Below are 15,696 nucleotides of genomic sequence, written 5' to 3' on the forward strand. Positions count from 1 at the left end.
TATGCCTTTAGATTTTTCCCATTATCACAAAAAATGGCGATCAAGTGAGTGAGCAAGATTGAGAGAGACAAAGTCACAAGCCACTGCACAATAGTTACCAGATATGAACACTTTTATACACTTACTGAAACATCATCTGAGCTGGAACTGTAACTCAATGGATGCCAAGATTCATTACTGTCAGTATCAGACAGATCACAACCTTCATTTTCAATACTGTCTCTTGGAAGTATTTGTTGAATATGTGAAGTAGCTGAAAACATTCTTAGACTGTCTGCAATTTTGCTGTGGATTGTGAATCCGTCTCTTCTGAACATATCACAGGATGGCAAAGTATAGAATGACAGTCTGTCATATCTTGCCATCTGATGCAGAAAAATTGAACTTTTTCAATGGAATATGAAGAGGGCATTTCTAAGAATGTCGTAGCATGAAAAACTGAATTACGAAAAAATTGTGTCTTATGACTATATCTCTCTGACCCCTTCATAAGTCATACTGTCTATGACCCCATTGCTCACAGCTTTACTTTGATTCCTGCCACAGGGTATCAAAGAGACAAACTGTCATAGAGAGTGCAGCATATGGAAACTTGGGCTGTGCTGGAAACATGCTTAGATAACTGAAGTAGTTAAGGTGACTGTTCCTGACGAGCAGGAAATCTAGGTTCCTGACGAGCAGGAAATCTAGGTTTGAGTCCTGGTTCAGCACAGATTCTAATGTGTCACCAATAAGCAACATCTTCGTACTTAATGCAGCTGATGCCAGAAGTTGTTTGTAATTGTAATCTTTAGGTATTTAGTTGAATTAACAACCTTTCAATATATGTGATTAATAGTGATTTCAGAATTTTTGCCAATGATGCAGTTACTTATAATGAAATACTGTCTGAAAGAAGGAGCCTAAATATTTTGTCAGATACTGATGATTTCAAAGTGGTGCAAAGATTGGCATCTTGCTTTAAATTTTCAGAAATGTAAAACTGTGCACTTCACAAAATGGAAAAAATGTAGTATCCTATGACTGTAATATCAGTGAGTCACAGACTCAACCAGTTTGTACAATATATGTGTGTAACACTTTGTAGGGATATGAAATGGAATGATCACTTCAGTTGTGGGTAAAGCGGATGGTAGACTTTGATTTATTGGTAGAATACTGGGGAAATGCAATCAGTCAGCAAAGGAGATTGCTTACAGATCACCATTCTAGAATATTTCCCAAGTGCACGGGACCCATACCAAACAGAACTAACTGGGGATATTAAATGTATACGGAGAAGAGCAACATGAATGGTCACAGGTTTGTTTGAGCCATGGGAGAGTGTCACAGAGATGCTGAAGAAACAACTACAAGGCTTTTGAAGATATGAAACTTCCTGGCAGATTAAAACTGTGTGCCCGACCGAGACTCGAACTTGGGACCTTTGCCTTTCGCGGGCAAGTGCTCTACCATCTGAGCTACCGAAGAGTAAAGCTGTGAGTACCGGGCGTGAGTCGTGCTTTCGTAGCTCAGATGGTAGAGCATTTGCCTGCAAAAGGCAAAGGTCCCAAGTTCGAGTCTCGGTCGGGCACACAGTTTTAATCTGCCAGGAAGTTTCATATCAGCGCACACTCCGCTGCAGAGCGCAAAATCTCATTCTGGAAACCTTTTGAAGATAGATGCAAACTCTCCCGAGAAAGCCTACTTACAGAGTTTCAAGAAACAGTTTTAAATGATGACTGTAGGAATATACTACAACCCCCTTCATATCGGTCATACAGCAATCATGAATACAAGATTAGATTAATTATAGAACACACAGAAGTATTTAAACGATCATCTTCCATGCTCAGTATTTTAGTGGAATAGGAAGAAAGCATAATAACCAGCACAATGGAATGTATCGTCTGTCATGTGCTTCACAGTGATTTGCAGAGTGTAGATGTAGATTTATTGTGTAACCAAAATTTCAAAGATTTATTTTAGTACTCATACGGAGGATCTCACACTTTTTATTGTTTAGAGTCAGTTGACACTTTTGACACCATACAAATATCTTATCTAAATCATTTTGCAGTAGATGGTAAATGACAGCACTATCTGCAAACAGTCTAAGATAGCTGCTGAAATTGTCTCCTAAATCATTTATATAGACTAGAAACAGCAGAAAAAGAAGGAATATCAGAGTTTAAGCCATTTGCCTACAATAACAATTACACCCGTCTAGCAGTTACTTGTATTGTGGTTCAGTGATGGGTGTTCTAGTCACAGCACTACAGATGTGACATGCAACTTTTCTACAACTTGCTGCTTTCTGTAATAGGTCTGCAGCCATACATTAGATGGCACCAGTGAAATTGACGCATTAATTCAAGCTTAAATTTATTTTGTGTGTGTTTTGTGAACTCAGTGAGAGGCTCATCCTATGAAGCAGAAGAAAGTGATTTTAGTGATTAGAGTAATGGTACAGACTATGTTACTGTGATACATCATCGAGAGATGGAAACATTAGCGGTTTGCTTAATGGGGTAACTTGAATTACTTGTTAAAATGTGGTGGTGCAAGAAACGTGTACCGATGTGGCGACAAAGTGCATTGTGCACTTATGAGAACTTATATCAAGGAATATTCTCTAGCTCCTGGACATAGTAATGCTAAATGTAAGCATAATTTACCACATACCGAAACCAGGACCCGAGAGGATAATGTCAACAATGTTCCAGTTCAATGTGGCAGAGCAGCTCTTGAGAATGTAACTCTCCCTCTCTACAGTTGTAGGGGATGATCAAGCAAGACAGAAAAGTCACAAAGCTCCAACCCAGAAGCGAGAGACATTTTCTGTGAAAAGAATGCCAGCTCAAATGAAAACTGCTCCTGTTAGAAGGTGATCAAGGGTATTATAGGGAAACCTGTTTCGAGTGTAATACATGTACAGTGGTCCTCCATGTGGACAAATTTATCACAATATACCATGCTCAACTAAATAATGTATGTACATTTATGAGAAATGAAAAATGATTCTCTGTGTACCATAAACTGTGTTTGTATCATTATAGCTTAAGTCCTTGGAACAGATATATTTCTTCATGTTTTGTAAATCTTCATGTATATGTGAAAAACAAAAATATATAGTAAAAATAATCATATTACTATCACAGGTCTGTTCTCAGAAAATCGTACCATCCCTTCGACAACAAGGTCATTAGAGACAGAGCGTAAGCTTGAATTGAGAAAGGAAATCAACTGTGCCCCTTTCAAAGGAACCATCCCAGCAGTTACCTTAAGCGGTTTAGGGAAATCATGGAGAACCTGTATCTCTTTACTTGGATGGGATTTGAACTGTTGTCCTTGAGTCAAGTCCACCTCGCTTGGTGGGAACAGTAGAGGGCATGGGATAGCCCCTTTGAGAACCCATCAGTTACTACAAACTGTGACACCTTTCTGGCAGTAAATCACAAATCCTGTTACACAAATGTGACAATATTCCATACAATTTGATTAGGAGCTGCTTGGGAAGAAAGATGTCAAAAATCTGCTGGAGATCTAGAAATATGAAATCAGTTTGAGATCTCCTGTCAGTAGCACTCATTACTTTGAGTGAATAAAGAGAAATTTGTGTTTCACTAGAACAGTATTTTCTGAATCCATGGTGACTAAGTGTCAATAGATCATTTCCTTTGAGGTAGTGATAGAACACTGTACATGTTCCAAAATCGTACTGCAAATTAACATCAGTGATAATTTTTATAGTTCAGTGGATTACTTCTATTTGCTTTCTTATGTATTGGATTCTGGGGCTATTGTGAAATATGCAGCTGTGTGTTGCTTATGTAGTTGAGCCTGGGCAGAGCCACTGGGATCACCCAGAGGTACCTCACATAGAGACTGTCCCACAGTAGCCCAGAATGACTACAACACCAAGAAGAAATAGCTTCTCAGCTTTTGGCTCAATCAGTGTGTAGTCTTCTTTTCTTTAATTTAATGAGGCCAATATACAGTACAGTCACCAGTTACAATAACACTTTCAGCAGTCCCATATCCTTCAAACCATAACTGTAGTAACTGCTCAATATAAATCTTACATTTATTATGTCAATAAAGGGTAGGTGGCATATCGGAAACATAATACAAAGAACCAAAATCTTTATTAGCATCTTCACCAATATGATAGGTTCGATAAGCAATAACATTACGGGGTTCAAAACTCTCCAAACCAGAACAGAAGTAGTACCATTATTCCTTACAACTGCTACTATCAGCCAACCATTACCAGTGCTCAATGTATCATTGCTAGCAATACTAAAATTAAGGTTACTTAAAGAAAAACAGGTTCTATCAGTTAGACAATGGGGAGCAAGTCCTTTCAGCTTTTTCATGGCAGCATCCAGAGATGTACCAGTCTTCAGCTTGATATTATCAATATCATTACAAATGGAAAATGACAGACGTCGTCTTAAAGTCTCCTATAATGGCATGGTGTGGTTGTGGCTCATTCTGTGCAGTTGCCTGCGCTAAGTGCGCACAGAGTGACTTGGTTCCCACATTTCATTCGCGCTTATACATTCGAGGCCAAGGTGGTCGCATAACAACATGCCTGCAATGCCCGCTAGTGGCCAGCGTTGTGGTAAATCTAGGGATGCTGGGACCATTACAGAAAATGTTTGTCATTTCCTGTTTATAAGGATACCAACAATATTGAGTTGAAGACTGGTATATCTCTGGATTCTGCCAAGAAAAAGCTGAAAGGAGTAAGGAATAGTGGTACTTCTACTGTTCCTGGTTTGGAGATCTTTGAATCCCATAATATTAATGCTTATTGTATGTGCCATGTTGGTGAAGTTGCTAATAAAGACTTTGGGCCCTCGTATAATGTTTTCAATACGCCACTTACCCTTTATGCACTTAGTAAATGTAAGATTTATAATGGGGAGTCTGTACAGTTATGGTTTAAAGGACATGAGACTGGAAATTGTTGCTCTAACTGGTGATTGTACTGTCTCTTGGCATCATTAAATTAAAGAAAACAAAACTACACAAACTGTGAAAAGCTGAAAAAAGATTTCTTCTAGGTGTTTCAGCCTCTCTGGGCTACTGTGGGACAGCCTCTACATGAGGCACCACTGGGTGATCACAGTGGCTCCACGCAAGCTTCACTGCATAAGCAATACAGAGCTGCATTTCGTGCAATGGCCCCACCATCACTAAATTTACCAGGACACTGGCCACTAGCAAGCATTATGCTATGTATAGTGGCCATGTTGTTATGTAACCACTTTGGCCTGGAATATGTAAAAGAGCATGGAATGTGCGCACCATGTCAGTCTGTGCGAGCTGCAGCACAAGCAACTGCATTGAACGGAGGTACAACTATGCCACGCCATTGTAGGAGACATTACAGAAAACAGTCATCATTTCTTGTGTATTGAGGATATTGATAATATTGAGTTGAAGAGTGGTACATCTCTGGATGTTGCCAAGAAAAAGTTTAAAGGACTTGGTTCCCATTCTCTGATTTACCCTGTGTTTTTGTTGGATGTTATCATAATTGTAAAATTGCTAACAATGATACGTTTAGTACTGGTAATAATTTCATAGAGTGAGCAGTTGTGTATGATTGTTAAATATGGAGCTGTTACATGAGCATCCTCTGAAAGGAACACCATTGTATACAAACTGGATCTGGAGATTTACCTTTGTTAAGTGACTTAAATTGCTTTCCTCCTCAAAGGGTATCTACTTCTAAGTTACTCATGTTGATGGCTGTTCTTGATTCAAATTCTGGGATATTTACTGCAACTTCTCTGATGAAGAAATTTTGGAAAACCATGTTTAGTGTGTCTGCTTTACTGGCACCATCATCGGTAATATTGCCATGAGATGTGGTGTATCCAATGTTGCATAGTGATTTGTGTCATTAGAATATTCACTGTTTGTACAAATAGCTGCACTCTCTATTCAGATCAGTTCTGTTCTGGCTGTATGTTGATGTTCGTAATAAACATGCTTTCAGTGTTAAGTGTTGTATTTAATTGGCCATTCTGATTTCTGATTTTGCACTTGAGTGTAGTTACAATGTGGCATTGTTTGATTAAAATGCTGGGTACTTCAAGATATCTGTATCACCTTGACTCCAATTAGACAACGTAAAAGTGTGTTACCTACATGGTAAGGAACCAGGATACAAGCATTCACAAGACCAATGGATTCAAATCCAGCAGTAATTCAGCTGCGCATCGGTCACCCATCAGTGTTCTCCGAAGATTCTGATCAAGACCCAACAAAATGGCTGAAAGGGTTCAACCAAGTTACCAATACAACAGGTGGAATAACATGACGTGTTTCACAAATGTGTACTTTTACTTGAATATCACAGCCCAGCAGTGGTTCAATAACAATAAATTGAAGCTCAATAAATGGGATAAATTCCAGCTTGAACTGAAAAAAAAAAAAAAAAAAAAAAAAAAAAAAAAAAAAAAAAAAAAAAAATTTTGCAACAGTCAGCAACAAGTCAGATTAGGGGAAGAACAATCCAAGAACAGGGTCCAATGCCATGGTAAAATGACACAGTCGTATAAACAGAATGTTTTGACCCTATGCCATTCTGTGAATCCAAATATGACAGAGGCTGCTAAAATCTCAGATTTGATGGCAGGCTTTGCAGAAGATATGTAAAGGAATTCATCAAGTTACACCAGCACATGGAGGAAATGCAACAGAAAAGAATCAGACTAAAGAAGTATGACCAACTCCCAAATATGGTCTCGTTGGCAGTTGCAGAAGGCCACAATGATCTCACCTCACTCCTACATCATGTAACGAGAGAAAAGATACAGCATTTTATGACAACCAAAGCTGTCACATCAAGTAAGCAAGAGATAGCAGCCATGACTGTTGACCCAGTGTGTCAGGAAATAATAGGAAATGTTGAAGAAAAGGTGTGTCAGTCTTTTGGCATCAATCTCTGCCACGCTCCAGAAAGTTTGGGCTTGAACTTACACCATATCCATCAAATGACAACCCAGTACTCAACCAAGCAAGTTCAACACACTTCTACACCAAGTATAAACCACCATAGCAGGACAGACACTTGGAGGACAGAGGACAAGAGGCCAGTATGTTTACACTGTGGATATGTGTGCTACTGCAGAGAAAGAAGGCATGTTTTCAACAACAGCTATACCACCAGACATTCAAGCCACTCAACTACAAACAATTGTAATTGACCTGTGGGATGAAGGGTGTCACCATACCCTGGATGATTCATTCCCCAACATGCTGTAGCCATTCCCTTTTGCTTTACAGAGATACCAGCCATTTGCCTAGTCACCAACATCATAAAAACTAAGTGAAGCAACCACGTATGGAGGTGAGACTGCCTCAGATACAAATCCTCCATGGGTGACAATCAAGAAGCTATCATCAATGGCCAACCTGTCTGTGTACTAGTCCACTCAGGGTCTTCCTTTTATGTAATGTCAGATTCATATCATCACCAGCTAGAAAAGTCACAAATGAGAAATGTGTCCTGCTGTTAGGAACATGTACTGCAAGAATAAGCACTAACAACAGAATGCAACCGTTCAAATTGATTGTTTTAGCATAAATGTAATTGTAATATCATTTTTACTGTTGTGAAAACTGTTGCATTGACAGGTAAATGAGGTGATGCAGCAAAAAATATACTCCCTCAGTATTATTGCGTTTCAGAATTACAAGACATTTTCCATCACAGATTCAACATAATTTTTGCTCTGCTGCTTCTGTAAGTAAAGTTTTGCATTTGTTAGTGCTGTTCATGATGAAAAATTTTCATCGCTGCAAGATTGTAAGTGTCTGTGTCTCTTGTCTAGCTGCTTCTAGCACAAAAAGTAGTAGTTTTATCACCTGATGGTGACAGTGTGAACTAATACAAAGAGGGGTAATAAGTAGGTGACTGTTACAGAGAACTGTTTTATTTTAATTCACAACTTTCACATGACAGTCAGGTGTCGACTAAACAGTTAATAGTCACATCATCTGTGTCTCATAATGTGGCATGAATGAAAGACCTATTTTGTATTTTCCTTCTATATTTATACTCAGTATGGTTTCTTACAAAGGGTACCACATAACGGTATCCCTCCCTCCCCCTTTCCCTTCCATGGCAGCGTCTCTTTTTTTATTAAAAAAAAAAAAAAGGTGAGGAACTGCTCCACACCTTTTATGCTTTTACAGTGATTTTACTCCTGCAGTCAGAGAAAAGAGTAGTCAGTCACATATAATTTTTGCCCTTGCAGGTCACAAAGAAATAATGTAAATGTATTAGATACCTGCAAGAGTGCTCACACTAAGGTCCTAGAATCTGTCTCACAAGTTAAACAGAATAATGTCCACATTGTATCATGAACATAAGCTGGTTTAAACCAGAACTGAATAACAACAAAATCCTAATTTTTCAGCTGCAATATCTATTGCAAGGATAGGCTAGATGGTGATGGTGGTGGCAGCATATTTGTTGTCATAAATTTCTAATGATATTATTAAAGATGCTGAAAGTGAGAAAGTGTGGCTGAAGTTAAGCACCAAAGCTAATTCAAACATGGCAGTTAAATGCTTTTGTATACCACCCACCTCAAAAACTGTAATAGCAGAGAAAACTTGGAGAATACCACAGATAAATTTCCTATCCAGAACCCACCCAGATAGCCACAACCCTTAGCACATCTCTTCCAGGATTTGAGAATCAAATGTGCCCAGTGGATTAACAACACCCAGTGTGCTGGCCAGCATGAATGTGGTTGTTAGACAGTTTGGCACATCTAATTACACGCCTACTTGGCTGGCACGTACATTACGCCTCAGTTACATGGTTCACAGACACTTCAAAAATTTCTCACACTATCACATGGATAATACTATGTGCAGGTAGATGGGGCACACAAATTGTGTCCCGGGTGGAAAGCGGTGACAACAGAAGGAGCATTTGGCCACCCCTACCACTAACATTGCCAAATCCTGGTTTACATGCCGACCCGTGAAGGTATGGGATATGGCCAGGACAAAAAAGAAGATATAAATTTCCTGATTATGATAATATAACAGTGGCAAATTTCATCTTAGCATCTATAGATCAGGAGATTCACATATTAAAAAAGGTGCCAGGGACAGGGACGGGTTTCAGTTAAGTAATCACAGAGGAGGGAATCAGTGATCATACAGCTGTCATAATATCATTGGCAAAAAATGTTAAAATAAATTTTAAAAAAGGTAGAAAAATATTTCTGATCAGCAAGTTAAAAAGGAATAAAATTGCAGTCTATCTCAACAATCAACATCAAACTTTGATCTCTGGGGATGGAGGTGTGGAATATAAATCAATAAATTTAGAATTATTGCGCAAAATGCTTTAGACATCTATGGGCTGAGCAAGGTAAAAAGAAATATAGTTCAGAAGTAGTATCAGAAAATTGCTGCAAAAGCTACTTTAACTAAGAGATTTTAATTACGTTAAAGGCAAACCGAAGCTGAATGAAGCTAAAAAGAATTTAAGGAGAGTAGTGCAAGTAAAATTTTGCCAACTAATTTCCTGAAAAATCCAAAAACATTTTGGTCTCACGTAAAGTTAGTAAATTTATCAAAATCATTGGTACAGATGACCATTGAAATAAAATACAGATACCAAAACACAAGATGACAGAGAGCAGGCCAAAATACTTTTTAAAATTATTACACTGTGGAAGTTTGTAATATGTTTCCTACTTTTGATCGTCACACAAACAGTGAAAGAATGCATACTGAGATTGCAATTGCGGAATGTGGTGACCACCGACTATGTGTGACCACACACTGCTGAAAACATGGAAGTAAACATAATGATGGTGCTTGCACCAGCAATGCAACACTACCGAATGGCCCCGTAGAGGGCACATCATTTTACTTTGTTGTAATTTAATTTTAACAGTTTGTAACGACAGTTGTTTGCACTCAAATAGAGATAACATTTACAATTCTTTTAGTAATGACTGTTCTGTGCTTATTTTCTTCATTCATGACATGTGTTTATAAAATGTACTTCATCATGGTTCTGTCAGTCATTTATTTACACACATGTATGTAGTTTAATATAAGCACTTGCTTTTTAGAAAATTTGTTTTGAATGTTAAATTAGGTATAAAAGAGTCGTATACTTTTTATGATTTTTCAAATATGACGAAAATGTAGTTCTATATATTGTTCCTCCATTACTGCTTGACCCATGTGAACCACCATCCCCAAACTGCCTTGCCATCAGAATTCCTCTTCCTGGCTACAGCCTTTCCTTTCACAATGACCTATTGGTCATTATGAATTCTAATGTGTATTTTCTGTTTTTGCAGATGTGAAGAGGAAGTTCCAAGTGCTGGAGAAATATCATTCTTACTAAAGGATTTAAAAGATGATGTACCGTTACTTTTTGCTGTTGTTGTGCCGGATTCTGTTGCATTTTATCATTTTGTGAACATTTCGTTACCTGTGGATGACTCCTGTCCAGTTTAGTCAATTTCTGCAGTGTTGCAATTGTTATTGTTTGACTGGCTGTTTCAGATGAACTCTAGATATACAAATATATTTAATTACATTATTTATACTTCTTCTGTGGGCCTGACATGTGATGAGAAGAAGTTCTGTTATTTTGATGTCTCAAAGTACAAAGCTACAAATCTCCACTTCGCACTTTTTCTTAACATCTGATTGACAGGTTCCTGCGAAATTAGAAAATCCTATTCATACTAAAAATACATATGTTCAAAGGGTGTTGTTCACATCACATCAATAATTTAGTTAATATTACATTGTTGTTGTTGCTGCCCTCTTCAGTGAAAAAACTGATTTGATGCAACAGGTGGGTTACCTATATTATTTGTCTTACATTTCAAGACTGGTTTGTAGTGCAGATGGAGATTTTTACATCTCTTTTTTATGTTTTTCCACCTTCAGCAGCTCCCTTTTTAATCTGTTGCAGTTAATTGCTGTGTAAGAGCTAACTCTGCTAACCTGTGCAAGAAGTATAATAGTACAGAATAGGAAAATAAAACATAATACAAAATGTGACATTTGCAAATGGTAATACTGTGGCTGCTAAGACAAATGCAATACGGAGAAAAATTTCAGCTGCAGCTCTTGGATCTTAATGCAGTTTAACCATAAACAACATTTATACACAATTAATCCCCAGTCTTCCCAAAAAAATACACAAGTTGGTATTCTATTGTAATTGGATAGATAAAAAATCTACTCACCAAGACAGCAGAGCACTCACATAAAAGGTTATAATTGGGCAAGCTTTTCAAGCCAGTGGCTCCTCCTTCAAGCAGAAAGGTTGAAGGGGAAGGAAGAGGGATGAAGGAAAAGGGGTAGATTTCAGAAAGTCACCCAGAACTGCAGGTCAGGGGAGACTTATCGGGCATCATGAGAAAGAAAGACTGATTGTTGGGGACTGCAACGAATGAGATTTGAAAACCTGGGAGCTTAAACGTGAAAGACAGGGTAATATGCAAGACAGACATTCTGCTAAAACATTTTGCATGAGTTAATAAGAGTGAAAAGCTAAACACATTATATGTAACAGAGATGGAAGGGCGACGGCTAAAAATAGACAGATCAGAAAATGAAAGATGTAGAAAACTAAAATGGAGTGAAAAAAGGTGTAGTTTCTGTGAAGAAATGCTGAGATGGAAGAAATTAACATATATTAAGGCCAGGTGGCAAGAACCAAGGACATGTTATAGTGCTAGTTCCCACCTGCGGATTTCTGAGGAACTGATGTTTAGGGGAAGAATCCAGATGGCACATTTGGTGAAATAGGCACTGAGGTCATTATTGTCATGTTGAGCCTGCTCTGCAACAGGATATTGTATGTTGCCAATATACACCCTTTGCCTATGCCCATTCATCCTAACTGATATTTGGTGATAGTCATGCTGATGTAAAAGGCCGAACAGTGTTTACATAACAGCTGGTATACGACATGTCGTTTCTCAGGTGGCTCTCCCTTTGATAGTATATGTTTTTCCAGTTGCGGGGCTAGTACAGGTGGTGGTAAGAGGATGCATAGGACAAGTCGTGCAGCACGTACAGTCACATTGGTTGGAACCATAGGTAGGAAGATGGGTGCAGAAGGTGCATAGGGACTGACAAGAATATTGCGGAAACTGGGAGGGCGACTAAAAGCTATTCTAGCTGTGATTGGCAAAATCTCGGACAGAATGGATCTCATTTCAGGGCATGATTTTAGGAAGTCATGGCATTGTCGAAGTAGCTGACTAATACTTTCCAGGCCAGGATAATACTGATTGACCAGTGGTGTGCTCTGAAGTTGTTTTTTGGAGAGATCAGCAGTTCCAGAATTGGATGTGATGGCCTGGGAAATCTGCTTTTGAACTAAGCTGGTGGGGTAATTACATCCAGTGAAGACTGTGGTGTGAATGGTAGTGTATTGCTGTAAAAAATGTGCATCGGAACAAATATGTTTGCTTCGAATGCAAGGCAGTATGGGAGGGAACATTTGATGTGGAAAGAATGGCAACTGTCAAAATGTAAGTACTGTTGTTTGTTAGTAGATTTAATGGGGACAGAAATGTGTAGCTAGAACTGTGCTGGAGAAGAAGCCACTGGCTCCGGAAGCTTGCTTAATTATAATCTTCTGTTATGCATTTGTTCTGGTGCAGTTTGGTGAGTAGCTTTTTAATCTACCCCATTACATCTTGCCAAAAATTGATTGTTTTTGTTGTTATACTATGGCATTTTGTAGAGACTGTAGCACATCAGTTGCACAGCATGTGATGGCATGAGGACTGCAGATGTAGATCACACACACACACACACACACACACACACACACACACACACACACACACACACACAGAGTAAAACAGGTAAGGCAAGCTACTTTAAGGCATACAGCATAGAAACAATTCAAGTAAGTTTAATCAACTGTAAGGGACAGTGCTGGTATTAATAATTGCAGGTTTTTGTGTTGTTTGCTAACACAGTGGCTTATTTTTTTAACAACCCAGCACAGAGGAATGGAAATGTGATTTTGAACAACTAAAAATGCCTTTACACACAATTTAACTGAGATTGTACTGTACACTTCAACTTAACTTTTAACTAGTGGTTCAGATTTATACGCTCCAACATAGCAGTAGCAACAGTTCTAATAATGCTTGTGTGTTGTGAGAGTAGATGTAATGTAGATGTTGTTATCAGTGTCTTCCATCCTCATATTATTAGCTAAGCCCATCAGTAATTGTTGGCTAATTGTATGACATGGGCATCATATGCAATGAGTCCAGATGATAGACTCGTCACAACTTATTGTCTAGCTTGCTTTCACACATTCATTCAGTTTTAAAATTCACAGAGCCCTCACTTGTGTCAAGCAAGTATCTGTGCTAACAGCAATGTCTAGTTCCAACTAATAATGCCTGTCCATTACACACTTCAAACACATATGTTTATCAGGATTTGTTATATTTGGTGTCAATTTTAGTTTCAAAGTTTCATTACTGATATTGTTACTATTAAATTATGACATAAAAATATATAAACACTGCTTTATTACACCAATTGCTTGCATGTTTCTGAACAAAAATGTGACTACAGGTATCATTGGTGTTACATCATATTGCGTAACACAGCAGATATGGAGTAACTAACCATATGCATAAGTTACAAAGTCAGTGATGAAAGATAAAGTATTCTTTAAGTATATAGATGTTTCATTACAAAAATACAAAGTAAAATGAAATGAAACCATATAAATATATTTATTTACAAAAAGTGCCTATTAAAAAAAGGAATGTATTAAATTAACAAGCAGAACTCATAAAGTGCAAGTTGTATACTTCAGTGTTAGTGTCATTGGTGCCTTCCAATAATTCAACACAAATATAAAACTGTCAGCCACTTCACTCCTCATTATATAGTAGATTTACCGAATTCTCTTCCCTTATATAATTATCTTCTTCTTCATCATCAATCTTTCGATTGGTTGGCTGCCTTCCACCTGGATTTATTACAAGCTAATTTCGTTTCTGCATAATTAGACTTTTGCATTATTTTAAAAATGCCAGTCACAGTCTTCCTTGGACTTCCCTTGTAATGTATCTTCTAGGATATTTATAATGAAATGGTTATGTCTCATGTCTTCTTTGTTTTGTTGATCTTCTAAATGACCTTTGTTCACCAATTCTCTGTATGACGTCCTGACTGGTGGTTTTATCTGTCCACTTTAACATGTGTCTCCAGTGGCGTACCTCAAATGGTTCAAGGGAATTAGTTTCATTTCTGCAGTTGTTCATGTTTCACAGTCGTACAGTGCTACGCTGCAAATACAGCTTGTTCTCACTTCAGTAAATGTGTTGTTTGAACAGAGCACTTTTCTTTTGTTAACAAAAATTCCTTTTGCTTCTGTGATTCTTTTTTGTCTTCTTTGCTTCTTCCATGTACAGTTCAGAGTAATGCAGGGTGGCCCGCCACACAGTAGTCTGAGCCCATGGGCTTTGAAGCTGGCCTGGTACATCTCATTCAATGTGGCCACATGCCAACCCACGGCTTTGGATTACCCCATCCCACTGCACTAAAACCCACTTGACGAGTGCATCTAAGGTGACAGCAAGTAGGCATCCCACATCCTGTCAGCAGGTGCGTTCTGCCTTTAGCTACTCTAAAGTTATTTTCCTAAATGCAAACTCTATAGCACATGATCCGAGTTTGAAATAAAACTGCCAGTGTTGCCCCTGCTGCTCAGTACTAATTTTGAAATAAATGTGTGTTTCACTTCAGTAAATCAAAAGTTATTTGAAAAACAGTTTAGGTAAATCAAGCATATACAACAAGCTTATGCAGCAAGGAAAATCTTTCTCACAAGTACAAACTAAAGAAAACAAAACTTAATGTGCAAAAATAGTTTTAGTATACTTTTTTACTCATTGTTCTCAGATAGTAGAGTTGCTATAAATAAAAAGAGCATCAGTATTGTCCATATTTCCAGGTGACCATTTTGTGTTGAGAATTAAACTGTCAGAATTAAAATTGCTTTTAGAAGGTGAGAGAAATGCAAGTACCCAGAATATTTTTCTAGTGATCTTCTGAAGAAAGTAGGAAAATTTTGCCTGTTTCTTTTCTAGTGAGAAGCTACTTTTTTCTTTAATTTTACAGTTTTCAGTGAAATACCTCTTCAACTTGTCTGTTGGAGTAGGTCGGTCATCGACATCTACCCACAAAGCAAACTTCTTTACAATCACTGGCACTGAAATTTGATGAAATAATTGTGTTTTCGTGGCTGATACATGGCTATTTTAGCATAATGCTTTTTACCTTAGTGTTTCACAAATTAGTGTCAGTAGGGTGCTACTGTGAATATGATAGTGCCTTTGAAAACAAAAACAAATGTTCTGTTCTTGAAGGAATCAGAACTACTACTTCTGAAACATTTCTGCTGTATGCAGTTCATTCATAGAGCCTCGTCGAATCTCCTGTTTTCCCACTAAGTCTGTCATTCAGCTTTTTCTTCCATCATAGTCCTGTTCCGTTCACATCGTCTTCACCTATTCTCTCCATCTTATTCATGGTCCTCCAATTGATCTTCTTTCGCATTCTGAAAATTCCAGTTCATCTTGGAAGTCTTTCTTGTCCCATTCTTTTAATGAACTCGGACAATTTCATTCTATTTCTCTCCATAGTTTCATTTAG

At 37.9% G+C, this 15,696-nt stretch overlaps 1 protein-coding gene across 2 annotated transcripts in view; it reads left to right on the plus strand.

Moving 5' to 3' along the window:
• Positions 1–10,667, plus strand: part of LOC126162551 (uncharacterized) — a 157,022-nt gene extending 146,355 nt beyond the window's left edge. For both annotated transcript variants that reach the window (XM_049919133.1, XM_049919134.1), the window contains exon 7: positions 10,338–10,667. In XM_049919133.1, coding sequence (XP_049775090.1) covers positions 10,338–10,497 — 160 coding nt within the window. In that variant the 3' untranslated portion in view covers positions 10,498–10,667. The remainder of the gene's footprint in view (positions 1–10,337) is intronic.
• The last annotated feature ends 5,029 nt before the right edge of the window (positions 10,668–15,696 follow it).

Source organism: Schistocerca cancellata, chromosome 2, assembly GCF_023864275.1.
Source record: "Schistocerca cancellata isolate TAMUIC-IGC-003103 chromosome 2, iqSchCanc2.1, whole genome shotgun sequence".
NCBI lineage: Eukaryota > Metazoa > Arthropoda > Insecta > Orthoptera > Acrididae > Schistocerca > Schistocerca cancellata.